Source organism: Eumetopias jubatus, unplaced genomic scaffold (genome assembly GCF_037043125.1).
Source record: "Eumetopias jubatus isolate StellerSeaLion01/CBP00866 unplaced genomic scaffold, mEumJub1_p1.0 scaffold_4, whole genome shotgun sequence".
Classification (NCBI taxonomy): domain Eukaryota; kingdom Metazoa; phylum Chordata; class Mammalia; order Carnivora; family Otariidae; genus Eumetopias; species Eumetopias jubatus.
Genome location: NW_028274810.1, coordinates 145197163 through 145210812, shown reverse-complemented (window position 1 = coordinate 145210812; position 13650 = coordinate 145197163). Strand labels below are relative to the sequence as shown.

At 34.6% G+C, this 13650-nt stretch overlaps 1 protein-coding gene across 6 annotated transcripts in view; it reads left to right on the top strand.

The window, feature by feature from the left end:
- VPS13B (vacuolar protein sorting 13 homolog B) overlaps window positions 1–13650 on the top strand; it is a 750734-nt gene that overhangs the window by 73650 nt on the left and 663434 nt on the right. For 5 of the 6 annotated variants that reach the window (XM_028108562.1, XM_028108579.1, XM_028108546.1 and 2 more), the window contains 4 exons: window positions 4490–4758; window positions 11715–11810; window positions 12298–12420; window positions 12887–13024. In XM_028108562.1, the coding sequence (XP_027964363.1) occupies window positions 4490–4758; window positions 11715–11810; window positions 12298–12420; window positions 12887–13024 (626 nt within the window). The remainder of the gene's footprint in view (window positions 1–4489; window positions 4759–11714; window positions 11811–12297; window positions 12421–12886; window positions 13025–13650) is intronic. The other variant, XM_028108553.1, reaches the window with a different exon arrangement.

The window sequence follows — 13650 nt, the reverse complement described above, 5'->3', positions numbered from 1 at the left end:
ACAAAGTGAAATGCATAAATCTTAAGTATACTACTCAAGTTTTGAGAAATGCGTATACCTGTGTGATGTACAACACCCATCAAGATACAGATTTATCAGTATCTCCAAAAACTTCCCTTTTGCCCCTTTCTAATCATTCCCACATTCCCCGCTCCCACTCAGGAAAACACTATTCTGAATTTAAAAAGTTCTGTTGATTTTAGAATTTCATATAAATCAAATCATATAGTATGAACTCTTATGAAAGGATTCTTTCATTAAACATAATATTCTTTTTTACTTAAAACTATTTTTTTGAGCAGTTTTAGGTTCACAGCAAAATTGAATAGTAGGTACAGAGATTTCCCATATACTCCCTGCCCTAACACATGTACTACAATTGTTGCAACTACATTGATACATCATTGTATCAGTAGTTTACGTTATGGTTCATTCTTGGTATTTGACATTCAGTGGGTTTCGGCAAATGTGTAATGACGTATGTCTATCGTTGTGGTTTCATACAGAGTATTTTCACTGCCCTGAAGGTATAATATTTTGGGGATTCATCTGTGTTGTTGCATATATAAGTAGTTCTTTCCTTTTTATTTCTAGGTACATTGTATGAATATACCATAGTTTATTTTAGCCATTTTCCTGTTGATGGATATTTGTGTTGTTTCCAGTTTGGGCTATTATATATAAAGCTGTCCTGGACATTCTTCTACAAGTCTCTTGTAGACCTGTGCTGTACTTCCTCTTGGGTAGAATTGTGGAATTGTATGTTGAGGTTGTGCCAGGTGTGCTGTTTTACATCCCCCACAACATTGTAGGAGAGTTCCAGTTGTTCCACATCTTTGACAGCATTTGGTGTTATCTGTCTTTTTTTTTACTTTTTGCCATTCTGATGGATGTGTTGTGGTATCTCATTGTGGTTTTAGTTTGCATTTCATTGATGAGCGGTTATTTTGAAGCTTTTCATGTGGTTATTGACCATTAATATATTTATCTTTGTGAAGAGTATGTTAAATATTGGCCTATTTTTAAACCTTTGTTGGGTTTCATTACTGGTTCATAATTTTTTAATATACTCTGAATTCAAGTCATTTGTCAAACATGTTTTGGGAATATTTTTTGCCGGCTTGTGACTTGACTAATTCATTTTTTAATAGGTGTCTCGAGCAGAGTTTTTAAATTTTGGTTAAATGTAGATTTCAAATTTTTCCTGTATAACTGTTTTGTTCTGTCCTAAGAAGTGACAGGTTTTTCTTCTGTGTTAAAAAAGGGAGAAAGCAACTCTTTTTGCTTGCAGAGTAGTCAGAATTAGTTTTCTCATCTGTCTAAAGCCAGGGATCCTTTTAGTGTGGGTGCTGTGGATTCCTTTGACACTCTGGTCAAGCCTGTGAATCTCTTCTCAGAAGGTTTTAAGCATCTTGATTATGATATGCCATGGTATCCTTTCTTTATGTTACTTGTGTTTGGAATACGTTAAGGTTTTTAGGTCTGTGGGTTTATAGTTTTCATATATATTTAGAAAATTCGTGGGCATTATTTCTTGAACTGTTTTTCAGTTCTCTCTCCTTTGGAGACTAATTACATGTATATTAGGCTTCTTGAAGTTCAGCAGAGCTCTCTAATGCTCTTGTTCATTTTTGTTCTTTTCCTTTTTCTTTTGTTTGATTGTTGAGAGTTTCTGTTTCTGTTCTTGCTCACAAATCTTCTGTATCTAATAATCACAGCTAGTTTATATTTCATCTCAGATACTGTATTTTTCATCTCTAGAAGTTGTTTGGATTGTTAAAAAAGATACCTTATTTCTCCTTGTTTATACTTTCTTAAATACCTCATTTATATAGACATTTTTCTTTTAATTTTCTTAAAAATTAAAATAATTTTTGGAACTCCTGGGTGGCTCAGTCGTTAAGTGTCTGCCTTCAGCTCAGGTCATGGTCCCAGGGTCCTGGGGCTGAGCCCCGCATCGGGCTCCCTGCTCAGCAGTTAGCCTGCTTCTCCCTCTCCCACTCCCCCTGCTTGTGTTCCCTCTCTCGCTGTCTCTCTCTCTCTGTAAAAAAAAAATAATAAAAATAATAAATAAAATAATTTTTAATTTGATACCAGACGTGAATTTTATCTTGTTGGGTGCTGGATATATTTGTATACGGCAAAAAGTTAAGTTACTTGGAAATAATTTAATTCAGTTGTCTTGCTTTACTTGTTTTTTAGTTGGGATTAGAGCTGCCATTAGCTTAAGGCCAATTTTGTCTCACTACTGACAGTTAGTCTTTTGAATACTTTCTTGATGCCTGATGAATTAAAGGTTTTTTTCTTTCTTTCTGCTGAGATCACAAACTAGTCCCAATTTTGTGTAAGTCTTGGGGTTGGTTTTCTTCCCCCCCCCCCGGTGGTTCTTTTAGTAGCCTCAATAGTTTCCTTGTATAAAATTGAGTAATAATTAGCTGAGGCCTGGAGTGGGACCCTCTGCAGATATGAGGAGCTCTCTCTGAACAGGTCTTTCTTGTTCAGAGATGAGTGAACACACATTTTGATATTTTGAGATAGCTTCACAAGTGATGTTTGATCTGATTTTTGTAGGTTTTACAGTTGATGGTGATGTAACTGTTATTTGTTACTTACATTTATAATTAAACTATGCAACTGCAGTTTGTTACCTACATTCATAATTAAAAGTGCTACATTTTAAATAATATATATTTTTCCATTGAAATTCATTAAGTTCCTGACTTCTATCAAAGGGCTCCAGATTAAGATGCACTCTTCTGAAGGAAAAGAATATTTTAGGAAATTCTAGCCAGAGATTAGGGAGATGCTTTTCTCTTTTCAAGGCTCTAATTCATTCTTTCTGCAAGGCAGTGAGCAAAGATTTGAAACTTCAGAAGCATCTTTCATCAAAATCCCTCCTAATTTTTAATTAATAATAAGTATAAATTACAGTGGCCAGTTTTTCGTGATGTTTCTTTTGTTCCACAAGATCAAGCAGTAGATACTTCTTCTGTTTTAATGGTTTAGACAACTGAGGTCAAGACTCCAGCCCTGTGGACTCAACCTGGTCACTGCTTCCTGGGTAGAGGTGGTCTGCCTTGTTTTATAGCTGAGATGATCATTGATGATGTCCAATTTGAGGTCTTACCTCAGTTGATAACAGGCTTTACTTATTCCCCTATAGAAACTGATAAAATGTTTATGGTTAAACCGCAAGATATAAGGATTATACAAAATACTTTTTGGATTTGTAATTTTTATAATTTATTTTGAAGTAAAATGGCTAAAGTTTCTTAGTACTGTATGTTAGGTTCTTTAGTTACTACTTACCGTGTCTTTTCCTTCCCAGATGAACTAAGGTAAGTGGCCATGTTTCATGAACTATACATACAAGATATTCCAAGAATCTCTTGTCATAAGGATTTAAAAAGTTATGAAGTTTTTCTAGCCAGAAATCCGGCTCTCAATGAAGATGATATTTAATGAAGTATATGTGTCAATAGATTTATCACTGAAGAGTAAGTATGCTTGAATCTGCTGGAGACTGTACCACAAATTTTCTAAAAAGTAATGTTTTTTCTAAAGTCCATGATAGGCTTTTTTTGTTTGTATTGTTAGGATAATGTTAATGGACTTTGATGCAGTTTGTCTTTACGAAGGTAGAATGAGTTGGAGTGGTTGGACTCTAAATCCTTTGCCAATTTCTAACCAAGTGAAAGTAATTTGATATAATTTTTTCATATGTAGAATAGGAAAGTTACTAATTTATGTTCCTACTAATAAGAATCACCAAGACTATTTTTTTTAGCTTCATATAAGAATAATTCTATAATATTTACTTTCACCTTTAGGGATAGTTCTTTTTGGGGGTGGTGTATTTTGCCTGGGAGTGCCTGACATTTTCTTTATTGGGTGCATCAGGAATTAAAGAATTTTTCTTGGATATTTCTGACACTGTGTTTCTGAGAAAAGTCAGTTTTTCAGCACTTATCCTTATTTTGGGGAGGAAGTTTTTAATTAGTGGAATGCTAAAGAATGAATTTATTCTTTGTATTTAGCAAATACATTTAGAATTATGTTATAAACTACGCCCTATATTGTGGACTGTGAAAGGGGATTAGCATAGTACAACATATAGAAACTTGAAAGTAGTGGGGTACCTGGGTGGCTCAGTTGGTTAAACGTCTGCCTTTGCCGCATCGCATCAGGCTCCCTGCTCAGCGAGGAGCCTGCTTCTTCCTCTCCTGCTGCTGCTCCCGCTGCCTGTGTTCTCTTGCCTATGTGCTCTTTCTCTCTGTCAAGTAAATTAAAAAAATCTTTAAAAAACAAAACAAAACACCTTGAAAGTAATGATATATTATGGATTTCAAATAATAACCATTGTATAACTTGTTTATAATTATATGTGGAAAGAAGGATGTGGGAGAAATATTTTTATAGAATTTACATTCCTAATTTTCCTTTTAGTTAAATCCTATTGATTTATTGTAAAATGACTTTATTTTGATAGGTGCCGATGATGAAACAAGAATAGATATGCAGTATCCTGCTCAGTACAAAGGCCAGGAGCTGTATTCACAGCAAGAGGATGAACAGCCACAGGGATGGGTATCGTGGGCCTGGTCATTTGTGCCTGCAATTGTGAGTTATGATGATGGTGAGGAAGACTTCCTTGGGAATGATCCTACATCAACTACACATCAGCAGAAAGCACAGATTTTGAGGGATCCTATTGTGTCTATAGGATTTTATTGTACAAAGGCAACTGTGACTTTCAAAGTAGGTTTCCTCTTTCTTGCTGTTCATATTTTTTGCAACTTTAATGGATAAATTTTGATTTCTCCAAAGGATCTAGTTTAAAGTTTGTTTTACACTTACATGTAAGATAGACTAGCAATCTGTACTTCATAAAATTATGTTCCCTCGCCTGACTCTGAATTTTGATCTTTTTCTATCTTCTTCAAGCCTTTTCTACTTTATTATTATTTTTTTTATCAATTTCATGGAAAGTTTCTTTTCCCACTGAATCTTTAAATTGGCAAACAAAGATGCCTTTATATTTCCATTTAAGAAGAATTGCAGTAAAACCTCTCCCATGAGTTCAGGGAAGTATCTTCAGTTACTGTTTGATTTCTGGCTCTCCTTCATTACAAAATTTCTTTAGAGGGCTGTTTACATAAAATTTCACTCTTTCCTCACCCTTTTACTCTTTGAGATAGTCCTATTTCTTTTCTAGGTCCTCATTTAACTCAGTTTTTCAGCAGTGTTTCACATACTTTGACTACGTTCTCCATTAACAAATACATGTAAAGTATATAGTCAAAAGAGACCATATAATAGATATTTTCCAGTTAAAGAATAGTAAAGTGAGCACTGTAATTTTTTTATATTGTTTTTAATTCCAGTTAATATACAGTGTTATATTAGTTTCAGGTATACAGTATAGTGATTCAGCCCTTTCAATACATCACTCAATGCTCATCACAAGTGCCCTCCTTAATCCCCATCACCTATTTCACCCATCTCTGCACTCACCTCCCCTCTGGGAACCATTGGTTTGTTCTCCATAGTTAAACAAACATAGTTAAGTTTGTTCTCCGCTCTTTCTTGGTTTGTCTCTTTTCTCCCCCTTTTGTTTGCTTGTTTACTCATAAGTGGCTTAAAATCCACATGAGTGAAATCTCTGGCTTATTTCGCTTAGCATTATACCCTCTAGTTCTGTTCATGTCATTGCAAATGCACGATTTCATACTTTTTAATGGCTGAATACTCCATTGCGCGCGCGCGCGCGCACACACGCACACGCACACACACACACACACACACGACCCACGTCGTCTTTATTCATCAGTTGATGGGCACTTGATCTGCTTCCATAATTTGACTATTGTTAAATAATGCTGCAGCAAGCATAGAAGTGCATGTATCCCTTTGAATTAGGAATACCCTTTTATTTTAAGAAATATAAAATTATTAGTACTTCAGCACCCCGTGTATGTTCTTGGATCATATGTTGTCTTATTTGCCCCTCAGTTATAGCCCAAACTTAATTTTGAGTATTTGTTTCTTGGCTTTTTAAAATAGTATCACACATGTAATATCCTTGAACAATATCTAATTCATTCAATAAATACATACTAATGCCTTCTATATGCCAGGCTCTGCTTTGTCTTTAAGGATACCCAGTGAACAGATGAGATAAATATCCCTGCCTCTTAAAATATAAATTGTCGTTATACGCATTTATGCAAGGGTTCTGTAGTATATTTAGTATTCTCATTTATGAAAGGGTTCTGTAGAAAAAATAGAGAGGGAAGAGGAATAGTGAATGTGTCCATTAGATAGGAAGGGATTATGCAATTTGCAATTGGGTGATCAGGGAAGGCCTTAATGGGAAGGGGATCTTTAAGCAAAGACTCATGAAGGAAAAAGCTTTGTAGATATATAGGAATGAACATTCTAAGAATAGCAAAAGGGAAGACTCCAGAAGTTCAAGGAATAGTAAGGTAGCCAGTGGTGCCAGAGCAGAGTGGGCTAACATGGAAGTAGTATAAAATCAGAGAGATGATGGGGTTGGGGAGAGACGCGTAAATTGTAAAACTGTGTAGGTCATTTTAGGTTAGGGTCTTTGTCATTAATACTGAGTGAGATAGGAAGCTTTTGGACAATTTTTAGCATAGTAGTTACAAGACGATTTATGTTTTAAACTGCATCACTCTGGTTGCCGTGTTGGAATAGATTATAGGGAGCAAAAGCAGAAATAAGATCAGACAGAGATGATAGGAATTTGCAAGCAGAAGATAATGATTGCTGGACTAGGGTGAAATGAAAGCAAGGGGACGTGGTGAAATGTAACTGGATTTTGGATGTGTTTTGAAGGTCAAAAGGACAGAACTTCCTGGGAGGTTTTACTGTGAGACATACATGAAGAGTATCCAAGGATGGTTCCTGAGCAACTAGAATAATTGAGTTTGGATTTTTTGACATGAGGACAGCGAGAGGATAAGGTTTGAGATAAAATCAGGAGTTTGGTTTTGGACAAGTTTAAGATGCACACTGTATATTCAAGTACAGCTGTCAGGTTGGATTAATGAATCTAGAGTTCAGATTAGAAGTTTGGTCTGGGTATGTAAGTTTGAGAGTCAGGGTCTTATTAGGACTGGAATCAGTGTGTGTGTGTGTGTGTGTGTGTGTGTGTGTGTATGTGTATGTATACGGTATACACACACACACACACACATACATACATATATAAAGGAGAGGTTCTAGGGCCAAGCTCTGGGCCACTGTGATATTAATTATTTGGAAAGAAAAGGCAGAAATAGCATGGGAAACTGAAAATAACTTAGGCAGAAAACCAAGAGTGTCTGTCTGGAAGCTGAGTGCTGTAAATGTTTTAAAGTTGAAAAAGTAGGTCATTTGTGAGATTGGATTATTGGATTTGGCATTGTGGGAATTGTTGGTGATCTTGACTAGAGCAGTGATTTGACAGTGGTGGGATCTTAGTTGTAGTTGGTTAAAAGCAAATGTGAACACTTGTGGGAATTTAAAATGGTGCAGTCACTGTGGAAAACAGTTTGGTGGTTCCTTGAAATGTTAAACTTAGAATCATATGACCCAGCAATTCCACTTGTAGGTGCATACTCAAAAGAATTAAGCTGTGCTCAAATAGATGTACACAAATGTTCATAAGAGCACGTTTACAAAGGCCAAAAAAGTTGAAACAACCTGGGGCGCCTGGCTGGCTCAGTTGGTAGAGCATGCAACTCTTGACTCTTGAGCTCCATGTTGGGTGTAGAGATTACTTAAACAAACAAAAACCCTTAAAAAAAAAAAAAAAGTTAAAACAACTCAAATGTCCATCAGTGGATGAAAGAATAATTTTCAGAAAATTGTGGATAGTCTTTTTTGGTAGTACACCAAACTCAGTAGTAATTTTTAAGAAGGCTACTTGTATCTCCAACTCTTGGAAATTGCCAGTATATATTCAACAGATAAATCCTCTTTCCTTCTGCCTATCTCCTCATCTGCTTGCCACCTTCCAAAATTTTGGGATCCTCTTGTAGATTTTATTTCTTTAATTTTATTTGTCTTTGTTGGATTATTATGGAGGCATTTTTCTGAAGGAGATAAACTCGTGGGTCCAACCTGTGAAGTAGTATTCCAGGTATTATTCCAGGTAACTTGTTAGGTACTGGAAATGTAGCATAGGGGAAAAAAATCAGGTTTTTGCTCTCATGGTGTTTTTAATTTGGCTTGGATTGTTTACTTAAAATAAACTTTTTAAGTTAGTGGTAAAGGTATACAATTTATAACTACAGATAGTAGATTAAAAATACTTCAAATAAATAGTCTTCAAAGACTTTTCTAATTAAAACCATTAAGTATTTTCTAATATGACAAACCCTGAAAGATGTAGAAAATGAATTTTAGCAAAAGATGAGCTTGACTGACTTAAAAGATTTTTTGGTAATGAAGTTTGGGGCAAAAATGATAAAAATACATTAGCTGTGCTATTTTACATTTCTGAATTCTTCTATGGAACAATTTATTTTTTATTATAAATTTCATAATTGAAATTCACCGATCTAGCTTTGATGAAAAGAATATGTATCAGCCTGTAAAATTAAAAATAATAAAGTCTTTAAAATAGATAATAGAAAAACTGGGGTGTCTGGGTGGCAAGGTCAGTTGAGCATCTGACTCTTGATTTTGGTTCAGGTCATGATCTCAGGGTCCTGGAATGGAGCCCTGTGTTGGGCTCCATGCTCAGCATGGAGTCTGCTTGAGATTTTCTCTCCCTCTGCCCCTCCCACTTGTGCTGTCTCTCTCTCTCTCTCTCTCTCTCAAATAAAATGTTTTTTAAAATTTTTTAATTTTTAAATTTTTTTAAAGATTTTATTTATTTATTTGACGGACACAGCGAGAGAAAGAACACAAGCAGGGGGAGTGGGATGAGGGGAAGCAGGCTTCCCGCGGAGTGGGGAGCCTGATGCGGGGCTCGATCCCAGAACCCTGAGACTAACGCAGACGCCTAACGACTGAGCCACTCAGGCGCCCCTCAAATAAATAAAATCTTAAAAAAAATAAAATATAGAATAAAAATACCAACCATTGCTAACTATTATTACATATATTGTCAATTTTATTTTTTAAATTAAAGTTTTTTTTCATGATATATCTCTGCATTTAATAGAGGTTTTTGGCAATAATTTTAATTGCATTAATTATAAGTATAAATATTCAAGCTTAAGTTCTAAAAGATAAAAACATATCTTAGTAATGGCAGCATGAATTAACATTTTGTTTGAGAACTTAAATTATACTTAAAACTTGGTGTAATTTTTTTTTTTTGAGTGTAGTTGACACACAATGTTATATTAGTTTCAGCTGTACAACATAGTGATTCCACATCTCTATACCTATGGTATGCTTGCCACAAGTGTAGCTACCATCTGTCACCATACAACGCTATTACAGTGTCTTTGATGATATTCCGTATGCTGTGCCTTCTATATTCATTCCCATGACTTGTTTGTTCCATAATGGAAGCCTGTATATCCTATTCTTCTTCATTTTGCCCATCCCCCCACACCCCTCGCCTCTTAGAACCATCAGTTTGTTCTCTATTTATTGGTCTGATGATTCTTTTTGTTCATTTGTTTTTTAGATTCCACATATGAGTTAAATCATATGGTATATTGCCCGTTTTAGATGATCCAGAAGTTATTTTTAATATAAGTTGTGAGGGAATTTAAGGATTGCTAGTAAAGTTCTGTCTTTTCTGGTGACTTTTGCATACTTATGTTCAATTTTTTTTTTTTTAAGATTTTATTTATTTATTTGGCAGAGAGACACAGCGAGAGAGGGAACACAAGCAGGGGGAGTGGGAGAGGGAGAAGCAGGCTTCCCGCTGAGCAAGGAGCCCGATGCGGGACTCAATCCCAGGACCCTGGGATCATGACCTGAGCCGAAGGCAGACGCTTAACAACTGAGCCACCCAGGCGCCCCACTTATGTTCAATTTGAAATTATTCTGGTATATTTCTCTTCATTGATGAAAAGAATTGTATTAAACAGTCAGAATAGTTTGTATTTCAATATAAAACTTTTATAGACTTTCAGGGCAGTAGTTGTCATTAGGTAATACCTCTTTTAAAAAATTTAGAACATTTATGTTTCTAAGGTTTCTCTAAGGGAAATATGTTAAGATTTAAGAGGAAAACAGAATTCATTGTTCAGCTTGGATTTAAGGAATGTATGGAATTAATTTGTGGTTCATATTTTGGTCAGAAACTGTAAGGTCATGTTTCTACATTAGCATTCTGAACAGTTGATATCAATCCAACAAAAATCATGCCAAATTAAATGTAGCATTTAAGAAATCATGTTGAAGATTGTTCTTGTAATGTTTGAGTCCTTTTAATCAATTAATTGCTTTTTCTCTATAGTAATTGTAGACAGCTGAAGGGTGATCAAGTTTAAAATACTGAATTTTACTTGAGCATTTTATAGAATTGTACTTTAAAATAATGACATTGTGTATACCAGTTCTAGAAGCATCTAAAAAATAAGGGCTTACATATAAACTTTTTGTTACAAAAAAATGAGAATGATTAGTTGATTTTAAATATAAAGAAGTTATCATGCTTAAAATTATAACTTTTTGGTCTAATAAGTTCTATTTGATCTAAATTAAATACTTTTTTTTTTAATGTGATCTTTGACTTTGCCTTAATGTTTGAATAATACATCAATTTCAGAAGAGTAAGGAAGGGTCTTATTAGTAAACATGGGCAGAATACCTTTGAAAAAATAAAAACATTATTTTGGAACAGTTTTAGATTTACAGAAAACTTGCAACGTACAGAGAATTCACGTAGACTCCTTCCTCAGTTTCTCTATTGTTAATATCTTATGCTATCATAGTACATTGTCCAGACTAGGAAGCCAACACTGGTGCATTTCTTTTAAATTTCAGAGTTTAACTAAATTTCATTATGTTGTTTTCTGTAACATGATCCAAACCAGGATACCACATTGCATTTAGAAAAGTACCTCTTAAAAATAATTTATCTAAGTTTGTCTAGATACATACAAGTAATGTGTTGTAAGCTTCAGGGGTGCGAGGCTTGTTGTTGGGGTGGTGGTTTTGGCAGCATCTAGATTAGTACCTATCTAGCTGTCACTCATTAAGTATTTGCATGATCGAATGAGTCTGAGACACATACTTTGAAAGTAAACACTCATGAACCTACTTCCCTCATAGAGCTAGATGAAGTTTTGTTGAATTTGTGTTTTGTTTTTTTTATAGTTTTCTTTTTGATGAAAAATTTGGGAGAAATTTTGGAAATGATTGAACTAACTCTGGTTGAATGTGTATGGGATATAAAATGAATTGAGGTTAAAATATTGGCAGAATATATGAACCATTATATGAGACTGTTATAGCTACATAGCTTTTACCTTTTTAAGCAATATAGTTAAGACAAAGAAGTTAAATAAAAGGAAGATGGTATTTAAATTCTCTATTTGAGCTTGGAGTGGCATATTCAATCTTTATACCATGGATAATCTGTTACAGCTGTTTTTGTTGCACCTGTTTTCCTGCTTAATAATTAAATTTCCCGAATCTTAAAATTGGCCCTGTTTCCATCAATTCATCATAATAAATGACAGTTTATTGCTATCTAATACTAATTTTACTTACTTAATGTTCCTGTATTGTTTTCTTAGCTCACTGAAATGCAAGCTGAGAGTAGTTATTATAGCCCTCAGAAAGTAAAATCCAAAGAAGTATTGTGTTGGGAACAAGAAGGAACTACAGTTGAGGTAATCTTTCAACATTGAACATACATATTTAAAACTTTTTGGAGTGGTCCTTAATGTTAATATTTAATAAATGCAGGCTTTTATCATAGTGGTATGTTTAAAATATATTCATGGTTTTTTCTATTTTAGTCATCAGTAGTATTGGTTGAAATAATTATTACTTTAACAAAGATTCTACTGTAACATGTGACATGAATTCTTTCATTTTCTCATTTAACTTGTGTGAGCTCGTATGTATGTGTGGATTAATGTTTATAAGGTGCCAGTCATTGAGGATACAAAGATCTGAGGATACAGAGTTAAGTAAGATGTTTCTTAATTTAATAGGGTTTATGATCTGAGGAGAATAAATTTGGAAAGGCCATAATCCTAAAGAAGTTTCTACTAATTCAGAAATTCTACAAGGAAAGCCTGTAATTTTTTTTAAGCCTGGAACATTTTTATGAAATTCAAATTCTTAGTTCTAATGTTTCCTTCCCTCTTATAGGCCCTTATGATGGGAGAGCCTTTCTTCGATTGCCAGATTGGTTTTGTAGGCTGCAGAGCCTTGTGCCTTAAGGGAATTATGGGTGTTAAAGATTTTGAAGAGAATATGAATAGAAGTGAAACTGTAAGTCAAATTCTCCCCCTTCCCCCCTTTTTTGGATAGAATGCAGGGATAATGAAGTGCTTATTGAAGTGTTTAACCATACCAAAAAATCTGTTAGACTACATATATCTTTGGCTTAAGAAAGGAACTTTACTGTTTTCCCCTGTAAGAAATTATAGAGCTCAAGGGAATTTAGAAAGTTGGTAGCACTTAACACCTGGACAGTAGTTCCAAATACTTTCCAATTCATAAATGTTTCTTCTTTCTTGTTTATGGCAGCTACTTGGAGTTCCTTTTTGGTTTGTTAAAATGTTCTTTGCCAAGATAGGCAGTGAAAATGGAGACAGCATTCCTTGTCTTTTTACAGGACTTCACATTGTAGTGATTTCTATTGACTACTGAATGGGTGTTATAAAACCAAGGTTTTATTTTCTTTAACAGTTTAATGATTTTTCCCCCTGTTCAAAAATTTTGCATTTATTTTCAGGAAGCCTGTTTCTTCATTTGTGGTGAAAATTTGAGTATGAAAGGTTTGACATACCTTACAAATTCATTGTTTGATTACCGAAGCCCAGAAAATAATGGTACTCGTGCAGAATTTATCTTGGATGCAACTCATCATAAGGTCAGAGAATATATATTTGAGCCAATTTCTAGGTTGTGTTTGGATGGATATTTTGTGTGAATACTTGTAATTGCCATTTTTCTTCTCAAGTAATATATTCTGAATGCTAGTTGTTTATTGAAGCATTTAGAATATTTTTGTCCAGCTTCTACATCTTAGAGAAGTTTGAAGAGTGCACATAGGTCTCTACTTCTATATACTATGTAGCCAGTTAGTTTATCCATCCCCTACTGTTAAAATAGTCATAGAGGAAACTTGTAGAGTTATCTTTTAGTTGCAGTCACTTTTGGATATGGGATTAATGGGAAGAGATGAAGAATTTCACATTTTACTATGTATATGTCTTAGTGTTTAATTTTTCATGTTAAATTAATGTACTTTTTTTTTTTTAAAGATTTTATTTATTTATTGGACAGAGAGAGACAGCGAGAGCAGGAACACAAGCAGGGGGAGTGGGAGAGGGAGAAGCAGGCTTCCTGCTGAGCAGGGAGCCCGATGTGGGACTCGATCCCAGGACCCTGGGATCATGACCCGAGCCGAAGGCAGACGCTTAACGACTGAGCCACCCAGGCGCCCAAATTAATGTACTTTTAGGGAATAAATTTAAAAATTCAAAAAAGTTTACC